This window comes from Rhinolophus sinicus, linkage group LG03 (genome assembly GCF_036562045.2).
Source record: "Rhinolophus sinicus isolate RSC01 linkage group LG03, ASM3656204v1, whole genome shotgun sequence".
Lineage (NCBI taxonomy): Eukaryota > Metazoa > Chordata > Mammalia > Chiroptera > Rhinolophidae > Rhinolophus > Rhinolophus sinicus.
In genome coordinates, this window is record NC_133753.1 from 25,673,609 (window position 1) to 25,700,511 (window position 26,903).

The following is a 26,903-nucleotide window of genomic DNA, read 5'->3' on the forward strand; positions in this document are numbered from 1 at the left end:
CAGGTCACCCAGGGTGACACAGGCTCTGGTTTCTCACCTTGCAGGCCTTGCATCACTTGTCTTCCATACCGGAAGGAAGGTCCCAACCTGGCAAAGCTCTGAGGGCTGACTGGGGCCCATGTCATATACAGCAAGTCTGTATTAAAGACAGTCACCCAGAAGATCCCTGAGTCTCACCTCCCAATATCTTAAACCAAAGGTCTTTAGACCTCAGGCATGGTTAGCTAAGGTCTTTCTTCCAACATGGGTCCTGCAGGACAAAGGGTGGGACTGCACAGCGGTAAAGACTTGATGTGGAGCCTAAGTCAGTGTCTGCTTAATAAACTCAGAAGACACAATAGAAAAGACACCATGCAATGTGGACACCCACTGGAGTCAAAGATAGTAGCTTGTTGTCCTCATGGATGCAGCTTTGGATCACCATCCTGGGATCATGTGGATCTTAAAAGAGAAGCCCCAATTTGTTTTTTTTTTTTTGTCCTTCTAAGCATGACATGGGATCCTGTTTCCACGTAATGCAGCATTCTAGTTATAAGAGCGTGTAAGTAAATTATCATTTGCCTCTACCCTGCAACGCATCTGGATAAACATGTTCAATGTAAGTGGCCAAAGGGCACAGTATTTTGACGCTGTTCAGTCCCTATTCTTAGATAAGAGTAGCTTCAAAGATAGCTTTGCATGTTGCCTTTTACCTACCCAAACACCAGGTGTATTAACTTAGGTGTTTCCCTTGTCTTCCTCAAGGTCATGAAGCTTGGTGCAAAAAATCTATGCTCTGAAGCCGCAACAAAGACATTTTGGAATTTAGTTCTCTGACGCCTTCTCTCCAGGAGCTATTAGTCTGTGTGGTAATAAACAGAACCCGATCACAAACAACTGATTTGTTCTTTTGAAGATGCATCCCTCCCTCTGCTGTTCATCTCCCTAAAATAAAACCACCCACAGGATGAAATGAGTAACTCCTGGAGGAAGCAGTGCCATGGCATTCTTTTTGAAAATATGTCTGGCATGGGAAGTCTACCAGGAAATGCCCTCCAATTGAGGATTAATATCAGGAAACTTGGTCCAGTCTTGTGATACTGGCATGCAACGCCACCACCTCCCCCACTGGGGCAAAGATGAACAGCCTTCACCCGGCTAGAAGACTACTTCTGAGTAATCGGGGGTGAACACAAACATGTGCTCCACGGGGTTCTGGTGTTTAAACAAAGCAAATGTTAGAAGCCTTGCATTCCTTAATCAAATTGCTTTGAAATATCTAAGTTTAGGTAACAACAGAAACTTTTGACTAGAGGCTTCTTGTCTGCTCACGGTGGCTGTAGACTCAAGGGTGTATTTTTCATCTCTTGCATCACCCTGACCTCATTTTGGCCTTGAGGTTGCTCTTTGATCAGTCCATGCATGGATGATGGCCAAGTAGAGTTTCGGTAACTTAGACTGAGGTCTGCCTAAGGTAAGCGACCCTCCTATGTATCTGTATATTCCCAGAGCCTAGAACATCTGGCCATTATGTGTATTCCAAATTTTGCTGAATTGGCATATTATAGAAATTTAATTCAATCAGTATTTATTGATCACCTACTGTATGTGCTCCCCAAGGTTGTTTGGCAAGATTTTTCAAAGTGGAAAGCCAAGGAACAAATTGCCCCCTTGTTTTAAATGATAGGTCTAGCTGAGAGTGTTATAATTCTGGACTGAGTTGTCAAGGAAATTTTTTTTAAACCTCAGTCATGTGCAGAGCATTACTCTAGTGCCATAGGGATTTATGAAAGGAAAAGACCAAATGCCTACTCCCATCAAAAAACTTTTATATGCAGAGGTGCTGGAAGGCTCAGACACTGCAGGTACAGGGCAGGGTGGGCCGTCTCAGCAGATACTGCAGGTCAGGAAAGCAGTGGGGCTTGAACAGCTAGGAAGCCTACATGGGAACCTGAAGGGACCAAAGCCAATGGGTTGGGTTTGCCTACCCGATTCAACTGTCAATTCATTTGATGGACAGATTTCCAATCCAATCCAATTTCAATGAAGTGTTTTCTTAGGCCTGTTTTGTTTTGTTTGCAAAGAACAATGTGCTCTTAGACAAGCTCTGCATAATGGCAAAAGGCCATCTGGGCCTCCTATTTCCTTTGCAATTTCCCTCAGTATAGAACTTCATAGCCTTCAGGTCAAAGTCCTGAATGGGAGAATGGATGTTCATGAAATGGATGGATGGGGAGATAGATGAATTGAATGGACCCAGTGACATAGTCTTTGGAACACCCTTGGATACTCTGAGACTTTAAAAATTGAAGCCAGGCAGACACTGCACCAGACAGCCGACTCCTATCTTCCTCCTGCAGCCTGTGGAGGCTCTGGAAAGAGGCGAATGCCCTAAGAGGAAGCCTCGGGTTCTCAGTGCTTCCTGTGGTTTCAGTCTCTCCTCTGAAAACCGCCAGCAAAGCTTTAGACTACATGCCCTGAGATTCAGCTCGCTCTTGGCCCGAGCTCACTCTGCCCACTACCATCTGATTCACCCTCTTCTAGCTCAAAGCCTTCAATGCTTTCCTACTGTCTCCAGGGTGAAAAGGTTCAAAGGCCTTAGGATGACACTCAAGGCCCCCCAAATTTGGCTCCTACATACTTTTTCTAAATTTCCCTTCCAAGAACTCCCTCCAAGAACAGATATCTTCCTGGGAGAATTTTTTTTTTTTTTAAAATCTAGCTTGGGATTATGAGACTTTAGGGAATACTGGAACCATTAACTTTTGTGAGTGCACATGTACAAATAGATAGCACTTTTTACTTACTAAAAGAATTTTCAGGGCTATTAGCTCATCTGATTTCTCAAAAATCCTAAGAGATCTGTAGAGAAGACATCATTCCCATTTTATAGGCGAGGAAACTAAGGCACAAAAGTCAAGATCCTTGCCTGAGACCACACAGCAGGTGGGTGGCAATGCAGGTCCTCTGATACCCCACGATTGAGAATAGAGATTTCAATCCCTGGCATAAGGAACTGAGTCCTTTAAAAAAAATCGTGGCCCATTTTTCTTTTTTTCTCCCCTCACAAGGCTTACTCTGTGAAATTGGAACAACACAGCAAACAACTGAGGGCTATGGTCACAGTCCACAGACCTTTATGGAAGATTTGGTCTTGGCCCAAATTTTCAGAAGAGCCAAATGGATCAGCAAAACACAAACGCAAATGCTGGGTCCATGCTGACAGGGTATCTTGTGAAATATTTCCACAGGAAGCAAACACAGGCAATTAACTTTGCTATAACAATGCATGTGGTCAAATAAAAAACAAAATCCTCAGAGAGAACCTGCACCCCACCCCAGCTCCCATTTCAAATTAATCCATAAATCTGGCTACTGACCCCTAATCAAGAGCACACACACTCACTTCCGGCGGCTTTCCTACCACTGCGGGGGGCCTTCTGAGAACTACTGTGACCAGCTCAGGAAGCCACACAGAGCTCCTGATCCCAGCTGGGGCAGGGGCTTAGGTGTTACGATTCGCACTTTGCAGACGGGCAAACTGAGGAGAGCAAGCCGAAAGGACTTAAATGTATAATCCTAGACAAAGCGTATGGCAGAAACAGGATCAGAGCCTACTCCCCAGGTCTGGGCCCTTCTCTAGGGAACAGTTTCTCCAGCTCTCAGCATGCTATCCAAGCCCTAGCACTCACCATCCAGGGGCAGCGTGATCTGGGCAGCAGTCTTGGCCAGCCAGTTGGGAGATCTGAGGGCAAGTCCTGCCTGTTCAGGGGCTGCTAAGAATTTTAACCTCCTTTCCTTACATGGAAACATCTGCATTGCACCTGTGGAGCTGGTCCAGACGGGTAAGGCAGCGTGAGTATAATGGTCTGCCTGACTTCTCAGTCAGCTCTGTAACACTCAACCCCAGTGCAAAAACCTTTGCGGGTTGGTGTGTTGCAGTTACTGCACCAAGGTGAATCTCCTTTAACCTACTCTCCCACATAAACTGAAGATCAACCAGTCCCAAGCCTCTGTCTTCTATCTGTCTGGACTTCTTGAAGTGTTTCAGTGATTTTCATGCTTGGGGTATTAAACTACAGCCTGTTAATCAAATCTAGCCCACTGGTGATTTTTTTACGTCCGTGAGCTAAGAATGGCTTTTACATTTTTAAATGGCTGGAAAAAAATCAAAAGCAGAATACTATTTTGTGAAAAAATGTATGAAATTAAATTTTAAGTGTCCATAAATAATGATTTTTGGAACACAGCCATGCCCACTCATGTATGTGTTTTATATTGTTGTTACAGTGTAGCTATTTTTGTATGGCAGAATTAAGTAGCAGTGACATAGACCATATGACCCCAAAAGCCTAAAATTTATACGATCTGGCCCTTTACAGCGAAAGTTTAGCTGTTGTCTTTTCTTCTTCTTCTTCTTTTTTTTTTTAACCAACCCCTGGTTCAGTGTAAAAGGCAGGCTACAGAGTCACCCTATTTGCATAATCACCCTATACACTTAAATTGAGGAAGAAAATACACCAAAATAGGGATTATATTTGGGTGCTAGGATTAACATGCAATTATTTGAATTTCTTCAACAAACATGGTAAACATAAAAGTATAACAAATAATATTAACGACATTAGGAAAGTAAAATAGTGAATATGTATCCTATCTTACTGAGGGCCAAGGACTTTTAATTGTTGACATGCTTCATTTCACTGAGTCCCCTTTCTACACCTATGCATAGATATCTCTATTCTACAATGAGAAAAGGAAAACTCAGGGAGTTTCAGTAACTTGCCCTAGGTCACACCACTAGTTAGAAACACTTTGTACCTTTATGGTGGAAACACACTTAAGGAACACAAAGGGAACAGGCTGAAAACAGAAATTGGTTTAGGAAGAGTGTATTGTTTTAATTCACAGGAGACTAATCCTAACAGATGATGAGCAACTTAGAGATGCTTAGGGTATCCTCATGGCTGGTCTACCTCAAGGATGAAATAGAACGTATTTAGAAGCACCTGAAAAAAGGCAGAGCACTGTGCTAATGAAGGCTGTGCGTTCCAAAACTGGTCAAGATACAACCTGCTGACTTCCAAAAATGTCTCATCACATCTTTCTTGAATTAAAAACAGCATAAATGTCAAAGAAGAGAGGATCTGATTGACTAAACTATGGTGCTTCCACACAGTGGAATACAACACAGCGATTGAAGAACCAGGCAATAATCATACCGTTGCTGCTAGTGTTGGCATCGTCGTTTTGAGACTGCTCTGTGGTGAAGCAGGATGAAGCTACTAACCAGTTATGTCAAGTTCTAACGCTATCATCCATGGTGTCCTTGAGAACGAGGATTCTCAGCATAGAGAAAGGAGGCACAGGTATAAGATAGAAGAGGTAACACAAAATCCCCTGTAGTTTTCAATTTGAATAGAAAGTATCAGTATTACTCATGATGTACTTTTATCACCACCAACAACCTCGCTCTGTCCACTGAAAAGGCCTAGAACTGATGATCACCCCAGGGACAATGAGCATCCCAGAGTGCCCAGATTATGGTCGCTAACCACCACTTCCCTCTAAGAGAAACCAGGAATCCCTGGAGAAATGGCTGATTTCAGGTCTGGGTAAGGCCTGGACCATCTTTGCTTCCTTACTATTTGGATGCCATCAGACTACTAGGGTCATGTCAGAAGGAGCCAACTAGCCAGAAATGGCACAAGCATCAACACAAATAATAAACAAAACAGATAAAATACATCAAATTTGTTTAAACCCGTGAGTTTACAAAGATACTAAAAACACAACAAAACAATCCTAACTGGCCACCATTGGAAGATGACAGTAAACCACTCACTATTTTGAAAACTAGCAAATCAAGGGAAAGAATCAAACATTTATCCTATTTTTCCTATAAGAACTATATTATTAGGTAATCACATAGTAGAAGTATTCAAGTATTTGTGTTTCAGCTACCAAATGAAGAAAGAATGATAGGATTAGAACATCACCATTTAATAACCCCTAACTAACTAATGGATATAAGCAATAAACACCAGTGGCTGCCAATACCTCAAAAAGAGAGACATCTGGACAAAAGACCTTCTGACACAAGAACACAATGAAATCTATGTTACCTACAACAATCAAACATACATCTGATTAGATATCTAAATAAAACTGTCAGTTTATAGGAAACACGGATGGCAGAGGAACACGCTAAAAAGCACCCCAGGGATGCAATCAGAAAAATCCAGACTGTGGAATCTTTACAGGACAAAGAATCCAATTTCTTCATCAAATAAATTGCAAGGGGGCTGGGAGAGGTGGGGCATGTAAAAGAAACCTGTGGGTTAAAAGGCACTTAAAAGATATGCCTGTCTACTGGAATGTGTAGGCCTTATTTGGATTCTGATTTCAAATAAGGGTTAAAAAAAGGGCATTTACGGAATTTGCCTGACATTTGATGATATTAAGAGATTATTGTTACTTTGTTAAGGTGTGATAGTAGTGCTGTGGTAATGTAAAAACCAAAGGGTCAGTTTCTTTTAGAGATGTATACCTAAGTATTTACAGATGAAATGATATGTTGGTAAATATATACAGGTAACCCCCGTATAACACGGTTGTTAGGTTCCTAAAAAATGCCGTGTTATGAGAATCTGTGTTATACGAAACAAAGAACTAGTATAAAAAAGGGGGTTAAATTTCCAAAATTAAAAAAAACATACTATTATATTGTATAATTAAGAGAAATATCTTTATTAAAGCAATTTTCACCAAAAGTATATCATATTAATATGTATTAAATAATGTTTTCTTCGCCATCACACTAAACACAATTAACCGAGGGTATTTTCTTTTTGACAAGATATCTTCATCCTCGGAACTGAATACTCCACAAACAAAATGGAATTAAAATTCTAATAAATTTTAAAATTCTAGAGTCAAATCTGATATGACATCCATGCTTGAATGAAAAATTTCAAATGAGATATATTTTCTCTTAAAAACTCTTATGTTCTGTGTTGTTTGGGGATTTCTCTAATTCTCAAAACATGTTAAAGCGAAATTGTGTTATAGAAGTGCCGTGTTATACGGGGGGTACCTGTGTGTGTGTGTGTGTGTGTGCGCGTGCGCAGTTATTTTATTATATATATTATATATTTTATTTATATATATATATTAGGTTGATGCACATATATATACTGGATTATTTTAAAGGAAATTTTTTAAAAATATATTTTTTATATCAATATTTTTTCATATATATAATGAAAAAATACGTATTTTAAAAATTTCCTTTAAAATAACCCAGTGAGAGGTGAAAAAGTGGAGACACAGATAAAATGAGGTCAGCCTTGTACTGATGATTGCTGAGGCTGGAAGAGGGTTCATGAACATTTGTTGTTCTGTTCTTTCTCCTTTCCAACATGTGTACAAGTTTCATAATAAAACATCAAAACAAATGTTTTCTGATGTCATGCTCAGAGAGAGAATACCAGGTTTAGTGCATCAGAGTTCTGACCAGTATCCCTTTTCTTATGTTTCAGGAATAATGGAGAGTTGAGCTTCGTGCTTTAGATCACTTGTCTAGGGAGCGTCTCCATCACCCATGGAGCTTCTCCATCCCTCTCCTTACAAGGATGTGTCAATATGTGCTTGGAGCATAGACACATACACACGCACAGATCTATCAGGAAAAAAAAGATTTCTCATGACTTATTTTTCTTGGAAGCTGCAAAGGGTGTGAGGGGTTGGTGGTTTCATGCAAAAACACTGAACTCTATAAAACAAAATCTGCCTGGTACAGACATTTGGTGGAGCGGAGTTCATGACCAGGGTGAAAGAAAAGACAGTTACAGTCTTAAGGTTAGTAGATATTTCCCTCTTGAAGTTCTGAGCAAAAGACAAGGCAAATGTGGATGACAAGAGACACTGGTTATATTCTCATGCCATTATTTACATCGGTGCCTCTGAGTTTCCTAAATTAGGTAATACAATAACACCCCCTTATCCACGGGGATACATTCCAAGCGCTGCAGTGGATGCCTGAAACCTTGGGTAGTACCAAAATCTAAACGACTTCCACAACCATGCTGGAAACGTGACAGCAGCTCCTTCATCCGCAGACGCACCTCTCCAGTAATTTTTATAGTTTTCAGGCCAAATCTATTCCTGAATCTGTTTAACCACCCCTTACTTGCAGTAAATGCCTTGGTGTCATTCATTTCAGGGGATCCCTTGCTGAAGTCTTCGTGTAGGCACAACATGTTGCCATCAATCGAAACACATTTTTTGTTTATGTCTTTCACCCACAAATCTAATGTCTTTTCATCTTAACTAAGCACTATCACATAATGTGGCTGTAATTTTTGCAGTGTGAGGTACAACAGCAAAACTAGCCACATTTCTTTTTCCTTCTTCCCAATTTCACAACAGAAGATTCATTCTTACCGCAGATCTTAGCAATCTCAGCATGAGAATTTTTTTCTTTCCTTATTCAGTCGAGGACTTTCACCTTTTTTCTTAAAGGAAGCACTTCCTGGCTTCTCTTTGGCATGTCCGAATTGCCAGCATCACTACTCTTGCGCTTTGGGGCCATTAGTAAGTAAAATAAGGGTGACCTGAACACAAGCACTGTGATACCATGACAGTCGATCTGATAACCGACAAGGCTACTAAGTGACTAACAGGAGGGGATGGTATAGAGTGTGGATATGCTGGGCAGAGGGATGACTCCCGTCCTGGATGGGATGGAACAGGAAGGCTTGAGATTTCATCACAATACACAGAACAGTGCACAACTTAAAACTTGTGAATTATTTATGTCTGGAATTTCCCATATAATATTTTGGACCATGATTGACTGTGGGTAACTGAAACTGTGGAAAGGGACACCACAGATAAGGGGGGACTACTGTATGAGGTTACTATTTGGGGAGCACCTCAATATTCCAGGCCCTGTGCTATATAACATGCCACAAAGAATGACCAAAGCCCCTGCCCTCAAAGAGATTACAGGTTAATGGGGGAGAATGACAAGGAAATGGACAATTTCTCCAACGGACAAAATGGCTCCAAAGGGTGCGCTCTAGGGTTTAAGGAAGCCCACAGGAGGGACGCCTTACCCTGTAAGGCACAACTAGGGCACAGATGCTAGTGACGCTGGTGAAAGAAAGCGAGGCCACATAAGCTACCACGAATCACAAGCTTTATGCTGAGGGCTGGGAGGTGCCATTGCTAAAGATAAGCATCAAGTCAGTTTCTTACTTCCTGGACCCTAACTTTGATTTCCTCTCATCATCCTATACCCGGTGACAGCTTAAGGTTTCGCTCTTATCTCAACTCTCTTCATTTTTCTCACCTGAGGGGTCCTGTAAAGAATCTGAGTAGTTTGCCCTCTCACAGACACTACCGTAGTCTCATTTTATTTGTGGTTTTGCCTTCTGCAGTTTCAGTTATCCACGGTCAACTGTGGTCCAAAATATTATATGGGAAATTTCAGACATAAATAATTCATAAGCTTTAAATTATGCACCATTCTGTGTAGTGTGATAAAATCTCAAGCCTTCCTGTTCCATCCCATCCAGGACGGGAGTCATCCCTCTGCCCAGCATATCCACACTCTATACCATCCCCTCCTGTTAGTCACTTAGTAGCTTTGTCGGTTATCAGATCGACTGTTGTGGTAGCACAGTGTTTGTGTTCAGGTCACCCTTATTTTACTTACTAATGCCCCAAAGTGAAAGAGAAGTGATGCTGGCAATTCGGACATGCCAAAGAGAAGCCAGGAAGTGCTTCCTTTAAGGGAAAAGGTGAAAGTCCTCGACTGAATAAGGAAAGAAAAAAATTATTATGCGGAGATTGCTAAGATCTGTGGTAAGAATGAAACGTCTTTTGTAAAACTGTGAAGAAGAAATGTGTGCTAGTCTTGCTGTTGTACCTCATGCTGCAAAAGTTACAGCCACATTGTGTGATAATACTTAGTTAAGATGAAAAGACATTAAATTTGTAGGTGGAAGACATGAACAGAAAACATGTTTCGATCGATGGCAACATGTTGCGCCTATATAAAGACTTCAGCAAGGGATCCCCTGAAATAAGTGACACCAAGCCATTTACTGCAAGTAAGGGGTGGTTAAACAGATTCAGGAATAGGTTTGGCCTGAAAAATATAAAAAGTACTGGAGAGAGAGAGTGTGAGCACACATTGACATAACTTTTTTTGATAGTACATAGTTGTAATTGTTCTATTTTATTATTGTTGTTATTAATCTCTTACTGTGTCCGATTTATAAATTGGACTTTATCATAGGTACGCCTGTATGGGAAAACACACAATATATACAGAGTTCATTACTATCTGCGGTCTCAGGCATCCACTGGGAGTCTTGGGACATATGCCCTGCAGATGAGGGAGAACTACTATATTTGGAAATTACTATGGCTGCAGTATAGAGTGGCAGTTATGAGTGTGCGCTTCATGGTTAGGTGGGCTTGACTCATCGCCCTACCAGCTCACTAGACCCACTTTGCTGATGCTGTGTTATGGTTTCCAGATTCTACTACTAACTTATTACGGGACATTAGATTTAATAAAACACTATGAAATGTTCCTGGTAAAGATAACACATATAACTGTACATTTCTATTTCTGTGGAGAAATGTAACTAATCTAGGAAAACAATCCTCCCGGAATTTCATTGTGTACCTACCTGGAATGGTTTCCATTGATGGCCTTATAAATAACCAAACCTGAAATTCTAACTATATACAATGCCTTGGACTCATGTCAACGGTTGGGGAGGTAGAGTGGACAAGTGAATACCTTTTGAAAGAACCATTCAAGTAGCAAAGCAAACCTGGGCGTCTTCGAATGTGTATCTCCCTCCATCTTTGACGTTTTGACTGGTTATCTCATAGCTATGAGAATCCAGGTTGATTGCGCTTGGGGCCCCCGGAGCCAGAAACTCTTGCCAGATTTCTTCCACCCTCTTGGCCACATCCTGTAGGGGTTGTTTCTTGAGATCTTGGACAGCCAACCAGAACCTGGAGTGGAAGTAAGAAGAGAGTCAGTTCCAGGGGGTTTAGCATCTGGAGTTTGCTGGACATGGTCCCAGGACTGACACCCCATGGAACTCAGGCTGCTGCACCTCCCGGGCTTCCCTGCTGCCAGGTAGGGACGGCTGCACATACAAAGGGTGCACCACTATTGTGGGGAACTGAAAAGTTAGTGCATTAGAAGATCATTGTGCTTCTGGTTACCAAGGCGATATCTCTCCCTCTACCTCAAGATTTCTCAATCACAGCACTATTGCCATTTTGGGCTGGATAGTTCTTTGTTGTGGGGCCTGTGCTGTGCATTGTAGAATGTTTAGCAGCAACCGTGGCCTCCATCTACCAGATACCAGTGGCAACTGCTCCTCAAGTTGTGACAACCAAAAATGTTTCCAGACATTACCAAATGTCCCCTGGGAGGTAAAATCTCCCCTGGTTGAGAACCACTGCTCTACATAGATTATCATGACACAGACAAAGGTGAATTCCTTTGTCATATCTGATTGGGATCAGTTACAGGCTTCAAAACGAAGGAGCGATAACAAGCAGATAGAATCTTGGAATCACAAAGACTATTTGGGCTGGAAGGACCCAGCTATTTATGTTACAGATGGGGAAACTGAGTCGATTCACAACATCAGTGTCCAGCACGGTGCTGGCATATAGTTGGCGCTCAATAAATGGCTGTGGATTGAAGATGAGCTCATCTGGAACACAGCCGAAGGGGCATACAAGGGGAACCTCTCTCAAAAGATTCTGCAGGGATGACTGGAGGAAAAAACCTGCTCACTTCCATATTTGCCTCTCCTGAATCCCTCAGTGTCAGCATGGCAGCGGCTGTCGGGAGAGCTGGGTGTGAGCTCTTTTCTGCTGAGAACAGCAGCAACCGGAGCCAATCTTGGACAATAGGTCCCAGGTCCTGAGGACGGTTTCCAAGGCAGCGCTGGGGAGGGCTTTCAGCAGGGCCCAGGTGTGGGTGGCACACTGTGCCCTGTGAACAAGACAGGCCAGTTTTCCCATCAGTGAGATGAGGATGGGGCCCTGGCTATGTGTGATAGCCATGGGAATCACACAGGCAAGTCAACCAAAGGGCAGGGACAAGAGAAGCTGAAAAACAGCATGGTGGAAAGTGCATTCAATCTGTCATTGAATTTCACCCAAAGTAAGATGTACTTGTTTTTTAAAAGGTTAAGTATGTTTTTCTGTTGCTGTTCAGAGAAATGTCTTTAGAGCCAAGTGCGTGGCCCAAAGGCACCACTCAGTGGCCAACCCGGGTAATGCAGCTCCAGTTCCACAAGGACGGCAGACTGGTGTGTGCCTGTGCGCGGCGGGCTACAACTCTTCCCCCGATTTGCCATTTGGGATTCTAATAATGTCCTTAAATAAACCCTCAGGGTTCCCTTGGTGATCCTGAAGGGCATGAGTGAAAGGCAGGGAAGGAGACTTAATAACTTCACTCAACTGACAGACGAGGAAGCACAGCTCTGTCCTCACCCCGGCTACGCTGCCATCTTGGAATTGTACCTTTCTCGGTGTCTGTCCTCATGGGTGCAATGGATATAAAGTGGGTGGAGGGATATGTGACACAGGTTAGAAGGACTTCCCATCCAGGTGTAAGTCTGAAATGCTTTCAGATCCTATGGTGGGAGCTGTGGTGGGGTCAGCGTGGTGGTCACAGGTTCAATACCGGCTCAGGATGATCCCCTGAATTTCATCTCTTTCTTCTCCGGTGGCCTGGGCAAAAGCAGCCTGGCACTCTTGCCACTGCCATTTGTTGTCACCTGCCCTTCAAAACCAGCCCTCTCTCTTTCTGCTGCAGGTCTTTGGTGCTCATGCCTCTGGATGACGGGGGAGAGGAAAACAGTAATGGGTCTTTAAACAGAGTCTGGAGGGATGGGGGTGTGAGGTTGAAATGAGCTCTAAAGCTGCTCAGTTGTGTAGATGGGCCCTTGAAACTCAGTTGGGGACTGGGAATCCTCCATCCTTCAGGCCCATTCGCTAGGTTGCTTAGGTCTCTCTGTCCCACCCTCTGAGTCTGCCATGAAATGAAGGAGGTGGCTGACTGTGTAAAGGTGAAAATGGTCACCTGGTGACGACAGTACAGGCTTTCTTCACCTGGGGAACAGTGACAGGCAGATGGAATTTAGGAAACCAGCTCTAAAGAAGCCGCTGGTGTTGACTTTTCAAAGGACTGGAAGGAATGAGAACGGGCAACTCACCAAATACTAAGTCCTCTGCAGCCACATGCTGGGGAGATGGGAGAACAGCCTTTTCTCGGGAAGTCGCCTCTGGGCTGAGTTCCTGGCTGGAAGCGACTTGTCTGGGCCAGCCTCCTTCCCAGCCTACCAGACCCTGCCATCTGCCACATAAATGGCTGACACCTGACGATTTTCCTACTCCCTCAATCAGTGTCACCCCTGTCATCTTCCGTCCCTCGTTCCCGTCTGCTCTGAGGAGGAGCCATTGAGCCCCTTTGGGAAGACCCTGAAGACCCAGTAGCTTCTGAGCTATGCAGGTTCCCCATGGTTCCTGGGGCCTCAGGGTCCCTTTTGCAGAATGATTTAGGAGCCACGTTAATGCACATCACTCAGCTGGGGACAGAGAAGGTCTAGAGCTGATATAAAGGGAAATTTCAGAATCAAATGTAATAAACTCTTGCATTAAAAATTAAAAGATTCCCTTCATCAGATAAAAACTGAGAATTAAAAAAAAGTACAAGAAACAATGGGCATGCCAGCGGAGGAGGGGCAGAGAAAGAGGAGGAGGGAGAAGGGGAGGGGGGAGGAGGGATGACATTCCCTAGAGGGTAGTTTTCGCTTCCTGCACACACGGAGACCCTCTCGGCCTTCTGTCTGCCTTGGAGGTGACCTGCCTTATCCCTCGCAGGTGACAGCAAAAATGCTGTCACAACAGCATTCTGGCATCCCATATGTGTTTACCATTACCGGCTTTGAAGAACCTTTGTGTCAATTTGAAATTCAGAACAGGCTTTGGTTTGTATTTGCCATCTGCAAGCCCACAGGCCTGAGCTGGAGCTGTGAGCGTCGGCTGCCCAGACACACTCTCCCAGAAAGCGCCACAGAAGCTCCCCTCAGCACATTTGCTAATGCAGGGAGGCCCACTGAGGCTTGTACAGCTTCTATTCTTATCAAAAGCCAGCAGGTACTGCTCTTCCTGGAGGACGCCAGCAGGGAGGAGGACGTCAGCAGCAGCAGCAAATCCACCCATCCTGCACTAAGCCTGTGTGGCTTGCAGCAGAAGGGCTGTCATGACTGGCAGGCCACAAGGACTCACTGGTATCAGGGAGACCACCTGTCCTGCCTGGCCCAAGTCATCGGCATGCAGGGAGGCAGCCCGTGTGCCGGCATGGGATCCGCGTCCCTGGCTTAGGAATGCAGGCCAGACACTGGGCTTAGGGGAAGGCAGCCTGGGCTCAGACACCACCAGGCTGGTGGAACAGCAGTGGATAGGACTTGTGGGTGGTCTGGACCTGCCCCACGTGGCCTCCTGGATGCTGACAGGAAATGGGCTTTTCTCCTTACAGCTGGCTGGAACAAGGGAAACCATGCAGCGATTGGTCATTCTCCACTCTGCCAGGAGGTCTGGACAGCTCCTCAATTCCTAGCTTATCCAGCTTTTCGTAAAGTAGGATTTTCATAGGTTAGAAAAATCCAGGTTTTAGTTCGTTTGCAGAGAAAAAGCAAACTCCATTCAGAAGGAAGGGTTTCTGTGCCCTCTGCTGGTCAACAGAGACTCAGGAACAAGTGATCCAACTTGACTTAGGCTCTGGTTGGGCTGAAACCATCTGGACTGACATTAGTAACGCCATCAGCAGTATACCACGGAAGCTGGATTGTGTTCATCAGACAGTGGCTGAAATGCCACAGATTGTCATGACGTTGTGTGAGTCACCTCTGTCTCGATTAATCATGTGTTTGGTTAGTGGTGAATCCCACCGGACCTGGTGAACCTTTGGAGGTCTTTCTAAGACTTGGGGCAACCGTCAGAGACGGGGGCTCCCAAGGCAAATCTGGCAACTCCCCTGTGTGCTCTTTAATTGCTTCTCCCCTCAGCTGACATTGTGTGGAACCAGGATAATCAATCTGCAGGTTAGAAGAACAACCCCATTCTCTCTGGAGACGGTGCAGCTCATAAAAAATGTACGGGGGACGCTCTTTGCTGTGGATTTGGATTTTTAACTCATGCCCTGCCGTGTGGCAGAGGTGTCAGGTTAGGGAGGACAAAGACTTGAGCAGGGGGGACGGAGAGGGGCAAAGGTGGCAAGGGTCATCATTCTGGAGAAACGTGCAGAGAAGGGAGAAGGGCAACGTCACACAACTGGAAGTCACAGCTTGAGAAGTGGGAGGCCCCCGCCTTATGGAAGAGAGGCTACAGGCATTCCAAAGGCAAACAGCTATCTCCAGGGCCCACCCAGTGCAAACGGACCCTGGGCTCAGCTCAGGGTGTTGCAGGGAGTGTTCTGTCACATGCTATGCTGTCTGCAGCACTATGTGCTGGCCATGCCCCCTCCAGGCTGCAGATGAGGCCCCTCCCTCATCTCACAGGCTCACCGAAAAGGAAAGAAACATGATCAAAGGGGACTTCAACTCACATCGTATTATCATAGACATCTTTCCTTAAAGGATCCAGTGTGACCCTTTGCTGTTGTGACAGCAAAACCTCTGTCTCTTTGGAGCTCCTGTGTTCTGTTGTTCTGTATTCTGAAGCTCTGGTATAAATTCAACCACCTGGCTACTTAATTGGTGTTCCAGATACTGTGCAAAAATGTTATGATCTTAGTACCCCTTTCATTGGAGAGATGCAAGGGCACACAGGAAAATGGATGTGCGGTGCCCTTTGCAATGTATCTAGTTGAGGTGTGGTCAGTCTCTCTCTGTCTTCGTCCTATACTCTAGTGCCAGTTGCCTTCTCTTCACCAATCCTGGAGAAAAGGGATGGCCCCAGCATGGCCAACACAACAGATGGGGAGTATCCCTGAGCTGTGCCACATTGCACAGCTCCAGGAGCTGCCACTCACATGGACCACGGTGGAGGTCCACCTGCAGGGCCGTGCCTGCACAAGGGGTGAAACATATTCAGCTCTGAGTCCTCAGGACCCGGCCGTGGTAGGTGCTAAGCCAGTATCTGTGGCTGAAGGAATGAATACAAAGGGAAGGGGGAGAAACCCCCTGCTTAGGAGTGACTGAAGAGTCTTGAAGGTGTATGATTTAAAACTGAGCTTCGTCCCCATATAGCCAATTATGCTGAATATCATAAAAGGGGAATTTGGACCTCCAGCGAGGATTTTAGAAGCTCTTGGGCTATACTGTTTTAAATCTCTGTCTGTTCCATTTTCTTTTCCTCTCATCTGTCATGGATTAGAGGGGATCCTCTTTAAGTCTGGATTCATGCATTTATGTGTAGATTAGGCACCAGTACACTCACACACACTCTTTCACCCAAGATTGAATGCAGCCCCCCTAGCAAGGGAGGGGGTTGCTGGCAGAGACACGAGAGGTAATGGCAGGATGAGGTGCTGAACACCTGCCAGGTACACACTCCTCCATGCACTCCAGGCCTACATGTAATGCATGTTTCGTGAAACTAGTTCGAACTGTTATGTGGCTGTGGCTACACTTATACTGGGCAAGGCAGTGTCGAACCAGAAGATGCGCCTGACCCTGGGCTGTGGACATTCTTCAAAGTCGCTGTAATGGTGTAGGTGACGGAGGCCAGAAGGCCCCTCACAGAATGAGAAATACTCAGGTGAAGGCAGCCCCTGTACCACTCCATCTTGTGGACCCAGATGGACAGGTATGAGAAGGAAAGATGGGAAGGACTCCCATGGGTGGCTGATGGGGACCAAGCTGGGGATGGGACCTAGTGCTGAACTGGCTGCATCTAGGCACCCTCTCTAGACTGCCTGGATACATCGTGCTGGCCACAGAGGGCATGGCTTTCCAAGCAGGACCCACGTCCAGGCACAACACACGAGGCTGGTCTGAACACTACCCTAATGAAGAGTTTTAAAGTCAAGTCTTCTGTTAGAAATACCTGCTTAGGAATTGAAACGAAGCTCTGAGATGTGTTTAGCGTAATGCCTCAGCATAAGGCAAGAACTCTTATGTCATAACCTGAAATCAGATATTCAGCCTTATCTGGTTTACAATAGGCATACAGCTGCCTACAAAGGCATCAATACACAGTTAATTGCCATCTACATGTGCTCCTGGGACATTATGGTGTAGGAGAGTCCCACTGCCAGGCCTTTGCGAATCTTCCAGCTCAGAACACTCTCTCCTTCATTTTTGTCTATCAGTAAGTATCCTGTGTATTCTTCAAAGTCCAGCTTATCGTTTGTCTGCTCTGGCTTCCATTCATCCCTCCCTTTTTAAAACACTTCCAAAATGGTTCTGACAGTTTATACTCGTTTATATTCATTTAATGATGTAAGAGTCTCCTGTGTTTTTTCCTTAAGGACCTATAAGGTCATTGCAGGTGAAGATCATGCATCTTGACTTTCTTGCCTCCCTCAGCAGACTCTTGTGGGGCTCGATGTGGCACAGGTATGTGATAAATATCACTTGACTGATATATGGGACTGATATGGTCTCTAACTCCAAATAAATAACATGGACTTTGTACATTAACACTGGGGTGGACAGTCCTTTCCCCACCGTGTGTGCTTTGGCTTGTTAAAAAACAGTTTTAAAAAGTTAATAAAGCTGCTCTGAGAAAAAATGATATTGGAAGATGGGAGTTAATCTGCATATAAAAGAAAACCTGGTGCCAAGAAAACACTGAGATTTCCATCTTACTCACTGAGAAGTCACTAGTTGCCTAAGTTCACTAATGGGTCCTAGATAAATTACATTTTCCATAGGTCTCTGCTTTTACATCTACTACAAAAAAAAAGCCTGAATAACAGTTTCCCAATTTTTCATGACCACGGACCTTTTAACTTTTAATGTACCCTCTTTCTGTCCTCTCTCAATGGACCTCATGCTTTGAAAGTCTTATTTTTTTTCTTTTACTGAACAGTCATTATTAAAACATGAACATGTTTTCCCTCATCTGAATGAGTCATAGACCAATAGAAACAATCGGATGTTGCATTGGCATCAGGTGACCAGAGTAACCCCAGTAGAGTTGATAGAATTCCCCCCGAAAAGAAAAGCATGTTTTAATGAATTAGTTTTACAGTTAGGCCTGCAGTTATTGAATGATATTTACTCTTGCTTTTTGAAATTCTGCAATGAGGCTATGAACCCCTTCTGGTTGGCCTATCAAATACTCAGGACCCCAGACTTGGGAAGTTCTGAAGAGAGGGTCTCTGAGCCATGGTTTTAGTTAATGGATGGTGTCATCAAATCCATTTGACTATTTACTTGTTATTGGAGCTGATTCCAATAACTTGAACAAATGTCATCTGTACTTAAATAAATGCTGGTGTTGGTAGGTGCTAATATGGTGATAGGAAAGCTGCATATGAAGTTTGTTCTTCTTCATTTCAATCTTCTCCAGATTAGCTGGACTTAGAGTTTGAACCATAATATTTTACTGAGAAAGGGAGGCAGAAAGAGAGACTGATTATGCACATTTCTTTATACACACTCTGCACACAGTTCAAACTTTTGAGAGATTTACCTGAGATTTTCTGAACTGAATTCAGACTCCAGGAATCGTAGAAACAGGTCTCGCCCCATTGGGTCCTTCAACATCTCGTCGAAAGAGAAGCCCCATCTCTTTACTCGCTGTTGGCTGGGCTCTTTGCTTTTGGGGGGAACAAAGGTATAAAGAATGATCAATACCAGGCAAAACCTGTGTCATATTCTCTCCAGCAACTCAAATCTATTTTGTTGCTACACGCCAATGGGAATTGTCACAAATTTAAGTGATAGATTCTATAAAATCTGTGCAAACTCTAAATGCAGACTTCTGTACGCTAACGTCAGCCAACAGTAAAAAGTCTCTCTAAGGAAAGTATTTAGATTATGGGCACCAGGATGTGTGCCAAGTGGCTCCTGTCTACAGGAAACACAACTACCCCATTGATTGGGTTCCCCTGGACCATTCCTGTCAGTTATAGGCCCAACTCTTGACTCCATCACTTCTCACTCTTTTTTCTTAATAACTGAGGATGCCTTGTGAATCAAACCTTTTATCAGAGACCTCGTGCACACCTCCCACTCCGTCCTCCATCCACAGGGAGAGACACAGAGTCCTGTTTAGATCCAAATGACATACAACTGGTCAGAAATGAATCACCTCACCCAGGATAAAATCTATTCAGTTGTTTAGAAGCAGAATATTGCATTCATTTATTGATTTAGTAACCACCTGCCTGTCTTTCTGATGTTCTACGCATCGTTCCAAGCATTTTACATCTGTTAACTCACTGACCCCTCACAGCTACTCTGTGAAACAGGTACTAGAAGCATCTCCATTTGACAGATAGGGAAATTGAGGCCTAGCGATCTTCTGCCCAAGGACACACTAGGAAGTGAAGGAGTCAAGACTCAAGCCCAGACAGTGTGGTCCCAGAGTACAGCTCTTAACTCTGCTGTGCTGTGTCACCTCCAGGTGACCCTCCTCAGACCAAAGCCAGGGGTGGATGGAGGTGCGGTCTCATTCTTCTGGTGTTGGAAGATACAAATATTTCCTTCAGCTTCTGTCTTTCCATCTACAGTTCACTTACTGTATTTATTTCCCTGACCCTTCAAGCAGCAATAGGGTCCCAGTTTACAAGTTACATGCTGTAATCTCCCACCTGAGGAGTATTCTATGGACCTGCAAGGGGATGTCAGGCCCCATCTCAGACATAGGAAACCAGAATCCACAGTTTAATAAGATCCCTGGGTGACTTAAGTGCACATTAAACTCTGAGAAGCACTGGTCTAGTAATACTTATTTTCCTTCTTTTGAAAAATAGACACATACTTTTTATTATCTCTCACAGACATTAAATAAATAAAATCATGTTTTCTTGTGTTATGGAGTTGACATATTCTCAATATTTATCTTAGAAAATTGGACTGAGTAAAAAGGGGAAGAAAGCATGTGCATTGAAAGAAACAAATAGCTCTAGACCAGTGCTGGCCAATAGAACTTTCTGTGATGATGGAAATAATATTCTATGTCTGTGCTCACCAATATGGTAGCCACTAGCCACGAGCCACATGAGGCTCTTGAGAACTTGAAATGTAGGTAATACTGACCAAGAAACTGAATTTTAAATTTTATTTAATGTTCAATAATTAAAGTTTACAAGTAAGTGGCTACCTGTGGCTAATGGTTACCGTAGTGGAAAACACAGCTCTGGATTTAAGCAATTCAAGCCCAACACTTCTACTTCTGCACCGCTAGACATAACCAGCAGTGGCAGGGTCTTCTAATGCCGAGATTATGTGCTTGGGCTCGGGAGGCTCTTGTGTACAACTCTGCATCTCCAGGCTTAGCTCAGTGGCGTCACAGTAGAAGACTAAGCCCACTGGGTGAAACAATGGGGAATTTGGGGAATGCCATGAAAGAGCTCCTCCAAAGTACCAGGCTGGGCGCTCTACAACAAGCCAGGAAGATAGATCCTGGATTCTCTCAAACTTAAGGCACAGAACCCATCACGCTCAATAGACTTCCAAGAGACAAAAAGTACTGTTTACAAAGAAATCCCCCTTGGCTTGAGGCTAGCAGCAAATGTAAGCCCCAGAGAGCTGTAGGATATCATTTATTTCTGCCAGGGTCATGCTGTGACCTGGAATGGACTCAATTATCTGCTTTTTGCCAGCCAACGTTGCAGATCTGCAAGGGTGGTGCTGGTGGAAGCTGAACCCTGATCAAAGGCTGTACCCAGAGAGACAGGTGTGGAAAAATCTCTCAGTCTTTGTAGTGATTGCCTGATGGATGCACACCCACTACCAGTGTCACCACTTTCTGGTACCCAACTGTGAGTCCACATTCACTCCACCAGGTTCATTGGTGGGGACAGTGGTGGGAAAAGGGACATTTTGGGGGTGGGCCAGAAAGCTTGAGTGTCGTGCTAAATGCAGAATCAGAGGCCTAGGACAGAGGACAGAATATCCAGAAAGCTACAAGGTCAGCCTTCAAAAACAAGGAGATCTGAAGAGACTGGGTACACTGATGTGGTAGTTTCCTAGGGTTACAGTAACAAAGTACAGTAGTACATCGGTTTTTGAACGTCTCCGTTGACATTTTGGTTTACCAACGCCGTAAACCCAGAAGTAAATGCTTCGGTTTTCAAACACACCTCAGAAGTTGAACATGTCACGTGACTTCCGCTGAGTGCAAGATCCTGAGGCCTAACTGTCGGCTGTTTTTGAACGTTTCAGAACTCGAATGATCTTCCGGAATGGATTACGTTGGAAAACCGAGGTACCACTGTACCAACAAACTGGGGGGCTGAAAATAGTGGAAAACTATTACCTCACAGTTCTACAGGATAGAAGTCTGAAATCAAGGTGGGGGCAGGGCCATGCTCTCTCTGAAGGTTTTAGGGGAGAATCTGTTCCATGTCTTTCTCTTAGCTTCTGGTATTGCCAGAAATACGTGGCATTCCTTGGCTTGCACATGCATCACTCCGATCTCTGCCTCCATTGTCACATGTGGTTCTCCCTGTGTCTCTGTTTTCTCTTCTTATAAAGGCACCAGTCATACTGGATTAGGAGCTCCCCTACTCCAGTTTGACCTCATCTTAACTGATTGTATCTACAGCAGCCTTCTATTCTCACTTGGCATTTGTGTCCCTTCTTCAGAAAGGCCTCTGTGACCACTCAATCTATAGTGGGGACTCTATTTCCAAATAAAGTCACATTGTAAAGTTCTGAGAAGGACATGAATTTTTCGGTGGCACTATTCAACCTAGAACATCTGGGGTTCCTCAAATATCCATTATTCATAATCAATCAATCCTATTTCTACACCTAGATGTTCCACCTCTGCTCCGTTTTCTCTGGTACATTTGGCTCCTGAGATCTGTTCTATTGAAAGCTTCTTGGATAAGACTTTGCTGTATGTGTGTTTTTCCTACATGGGTATTTCCAAACATCATCCACTTTAAAGTTCAAGATCAGATTTAAACATGTCGCTACATCTGAATGGTCTCTCTGGTTATAAAACAATTCTGAACATTAAAATATCTCTGGACATTCATCCCCAGGTGACGAGTACAATAACTTTCCCTTGGTCCAACTCAAACAAATAATCCACAGAACTCACAGCCCCTTTTGTTTCCATCCATTGTGTAAAAATGCTTCCTTATGACATGTTTTTTAAATTATAGTTTTGCATCATCATTTAGCTTTTTAAGGGTTTACGTCATCATCTCTCCAGCTGTCATGTGAGCTCTTTGAGGGCAGAGACCATGTCTCATGTGCCTTTGTATTCACCATTGTGCTTTTCACACAGCAAGTTCAACACTAAGAGGACATCGATAAGAAAATGTGTACAGTGATGTGGGTGGTGTGTCCTTATCCTGACAGCATTTTCTTATTGCAAGAGAGATGTCTTTTTCTAACTCTTATTTGTTTTCTGTGTCCATTGAGCTCATCAAATTACTGACTCCCACTGGGCAGCCCAAACTAACACATAGCAAAAACAGGTGGCCCTCCAAAGGAGTCCACCCTTCATTTCAGCTGATTTCCCAACCCAGAACACAGCATACAGTATAGGTCCTCAATACATATTGGTTGAATTTAACTGGAACTGAGAAAAAAAAAAAGACTTATTTTATTGGTCATCTTTAGTCTTTGTTTCATGGACTTGAACCACCTCTAGGCTGAAGTGGGGTGTTGGCACTGATCCCAGACTCTGTGCTTCTCCAATGACAGGTTCCTAACCACCGCCAGCATCTGAGTGGGTGAGACTGTCCAACTGGGAGAAGAAATGGACCCCCACAGCATCTCTTCATTTTCACTTGTATCTAAATAACATTACGATTAGAATAGAAGCCTGAACAATAAGAGCAGAACCAGAGCAGTTGTGGTAGGGGCAGGTAGCACACTTTGGGGACAAAGTGCTAGTAGTTTGGGATAAGCCTACAGATCATGCGACCACCATTTCCCCAAAGTATCATATGTTTCTTTGTTAAATTTCAAGAAAGGAAGAAATCCCAGTGTCATCATGGTGAATTAAATTCATGTGCTTACCTCTCCTCCTTTTCCAAATACCAATACATTGACTAAAGAAACAGTCCTTTCTTCATCTATCCTCCACGTAACCTATACTTTTGGAATACCTACTCTGTGCCAGACATGGCTCTAGGTGCTAAAATAATTTTAAATCCTGTTTAGAAAGAGAACTGGGGAGAGGGGAGGATGTGATATAGAATGACTGGTGGGTGGGGTGGCCACTCTAGATGGAATGGCCACAGAGGACCTTTCTGAGGAAGGGACACCAATGACAAGTTAGACTTGAATGAAAAGAGAAGGCAGCCATGTGAAGATCTGGGGAAGTGGTCCAGGAATAGGGAACAGACAAATGTCTGGAATTCAGTGAAATAATAATAATAATAATAATAATAATAATAATAATAATAATAATAAAATATCCTAAAACAACATAGTATACAGAAGCAAAGAAATTTCCTATCAGCGACAAACTTAGAGAAAGATCGGGAAGATGAAGTAAACTGGTGACAACTGATTGAGAACCGCCTATGATTTCAGTGGGTCCTTCTGAGAAGAAAGTAGCGGGGTGTCCCCAACAGAAACCTAGGGGATCCCCAAGCTCCTAGCAGCAGTACTGGAAGTAGAAGCTGTTGGTGGGCATTGGACAGGGGGCATATGGAAGAAACTCAGAAAGGAGGAACATGGTCTCCACATGGCAGAGAGAATCTCCTAAGCAAAGGTGTGTGTGTGTGGGGGATGTTTTTCACCAGCTTCTAATCTGGGCAACAAAACCAGAGGGTAGTGCTTCTGTAACCCAGGGGAGGAACAGCAAATATAGAGCCGAAAAGAGTTCAGTAAAGCAGGGAGACTTATAAAGACACTCCAGCTTTTCCCTACTTCTTACTGGCTTCTGCAGATCTAACCAGGTCCCTTAAGATACTTCAGCAGAAGAAAGAAGAGTGGACTTATTGGAGAGCACCATGGAGAGGAAACTGAAGAACTTTAGAAATCCCATCATGGCCTGAAAGGAGAGCACCCGGCTGCAGAGAAGTCATTAAGGGAGAAGGCGGGGACTCTACCACCCATGGACCCTGTAGCCACCAGTCCCACTTAGAGAGGACCCAGTCTTTCAGTCTGTTATTGGGCCACATACCCAGGACCCAGAGGGGAGCCTTGCTGATTTACCTGTGCCCTCTTATAACCATGTTTCCCCGAAAATAAGACCTAGCCAGACAATCAGCTCAATAATAAGACGGGGGTCTTATGTTAATTTTTGCTCCAAAAGACGCATTAGAGTTGATTGTCCAGCTAGGTCTTATTTTCGGGGAAACACGGTAATACTTGTACACTCAAAGAAGCCCTACAGCCACATTAACTTCTCAGAGGAGAGCCTACGGGGGGAACTCTGTGAACCACACCAGGAATTCTCAAACTGTGCCATGCCTCAGAATTGCCTAGAATGCTTGCTGAAAAGACAGATAGCCAGAACCACCCCAGGGCATCTGTATTTTTAATGAGCATCCTAGATGATTCTGATGCGCCCTGTGTTTCGAGAACCAGTGACTCACACAATTGCTGAGGGAGCCCTCACCAGCTACTGATATAGTCCATCTGGACCAGGGCTGCACATCTGGGGAGATTCAAAAAAACTAACAAAAAAACAATACCCCACTGCCAGAAATTCTTATTTAATTAGCCTGGGGAGGGGCCTGGGCATTCGTATTTTTCATAAATGCTCCAGGTGATTCTAATACATAGCCAGCGTTGAAAGCTAAGACCTTCATTTATGAAAAACATCAGCTTCTCCAAAGTGCTGGGTATATGAAACGACTGATCTGCTCCAAACAGTGATTGGAGTAATGAAACAATGACTAGAAACAATAGTTCTCTGATCAATGACCCCAGTGAAACAGACGAAGTGGCAGAAATAGAAGAGAAATATGGAAAAAAAACCATCTGTATCCCACCTTCAGAGGGATTCAAGAGGATAAACACCAGTGGAACAGAGCAGACTGCTAAGAAAAAGGAGTCCAAGTAACAGTAAAAATTCCTAGAAATGAAAAGCATGATTGTCAACGACCCCTCCCAACACTTATGACGAAAAGAAAAACTCGTTAAAGTATAAAATCTCAGAATGGACACCACTGAAAACCAAACTGGTGACTGAAGAGTAATTCAAGGAACCGTATCCTTGAATATAGAATAAAAAGGCTAATAGGAAAAAGATAAGAGTTATGGCTGCTCCATCCGAGAGGCCCAGGATCCCTACAAAAGGACTTCCTGAAAAGAGTGGAGAGAATGGAAAATGGAAAACAGAATAGCAGTAATTAAAAAAATATATATGGAAAGAAAACATCCCGAGTTAAAGAAAGATTAAGTTCTTGGATCAGATTAGGGCAGGTTTATTTAGAAAAAGTCAGGTCCATAGAACTTAATATGTATTTATGTTCCAACAGCTTAGTAACTACTGGAAATACATATACATTGAAAGAACAATACATATATTTTCTTCATTCTTAAATAAGCACATGTGCGCTGTTGAGCACCATACATCTTTTCAAACTTTAGAATAGTCACCCTCGTTTCCTATTCTTTGTTGATTTTTGCCCAGTACTTGTTTTTTGTCACAGCAACTGCCCCGAAACCACAGATTTGCAAAGACATGACATCACTGGAGGGAGTGGAATGTGATCTAAAATGTTGAAAACAGTAACCTACCTTACCTAGTAGCTAGTTTATGCTGACATATGTATCTGACATATGTCACACGTCACTGTGTTTCCCTCAAAGGATTAGCATGTCCCGTGGTAACCCTGTGAGGTCCCTGCAGTGGCCCAGTCTGCCCTGGTGCAGTTTGGGAACCATGGCATTAGCTTGTAAACAAAGGTTCTTTCTGGACAATGAGAGTAGGTTGGAGGAGGGGAGAATTTTCTTCATTATGCATGTCTGACTAGTTTGGACTTTTTACTATAAAGTTTTTCCATTTCAAGAAAAGAAGCCAGAAAAAGAGCAAGAGTGAAAACAAATGAGAGCGATATAAAGAAATGAGAAATGGAATAAAAAGTCGTCTGGCAGAGGGACAGAAGGTGCACAGGCGTAGCACACCAGATTTGTCTGTGCATTTCCTTCTATAATTGGGAACATGGTCCAAATCCCTCTGGGCTTTGGTTCCTCAGGTATTAGGTAAACACACTAGGGTCCCTCACAGGTGAGGAGATACTGGATGGAACCGCCGCTGCTAGTTACAGGAGAGCAGAGTGATGAAAACCACGGCTCTGGAGTCCTCTGCCTGGGTCCCAATCCCAACTCTGGCAGCTACTTGCTGTGTGACCTTGAGCAAGTTTATTAACTCTGCCTTAATTTCCTCATCTGTTCAACGGTGAGAATAATAATGTTTACCTGGTGTGGGGATTCCGTGTAAGACACTTAATATGTGGCCAGTCCCAAGTAAGTGCTAGCTATTATTGTTGCTGTTGGCTGATACATTAAAAACAAACAAACAAACCAATTGGCCAACAGATTCTTTCCCTCCAGCAATTAGAACTAGGAAATGTGAGGGACTGTCCCTGCTATCATGACATTCGAAGGGTCAGAGAGAGGCCAGAGGGAAGCCACAAAGGATCCATGTCCAAATCACAGCTATAAGGAGATAGGAACCATGAGTAAGCAGAACTCAGTGGGGAGGTTATTTGAGGAGTTTCTCTTCTAGTGATAAAGCCAAATTAAGATAGGGGATAATGTAATCTCACAATC

General features: G+C 43.8%; 1 protein-coding gene and 1 long non-coding RNA gene across 10 annotated transcripts in view; one reads left to right on the top strand and one right to left on the bottom strand.

Annotated features, from left to right (window-relative positions):
* Positions 1 to 2,033, top strand: part of LOC141570533 (uncharacterized) — a 52,182-nt gene extending 50,149 nt beyond the window's left edge. Inside the window, exon 8 of the long non-coding RNA XR_012494618.1 lies at positions 745 to 2,033. This is a non-coding gene — a long non-coding RNA (uncharacterized LOC141570533). The remainder of the gene's footprint in view (positions 1 to 744) is intronic.
* RGS6 (regulator of G protein signaling 6) overlaps positions 1 to 26,903 on the bottom strand; it is a 464,907-nt gene that overhangs the window by 34,125 nt on the left and 403,879 nt on the right. For all 9 annotated transcript variants that reach the window (XM_074327257.1, XM_019733355.2, XM_074327258.1 and 6 more), the window contains exons 14-15: positions 18,676 to 18,801; positions 10,833 to 11,019 (exon numbers count right to left, since the gene is read on the bottom strand). In XM_074327257.1, coding sequence (XP_074183358.1) covers positions 10,833 to 11,019; positions 18,676 to 18,801 — 313 coding nt within the window. The remainder of the gene's footprint in view (positions 1 to 10,832; positions 11,020 to 18,675; positions 18,802 to 26,903) is intronic.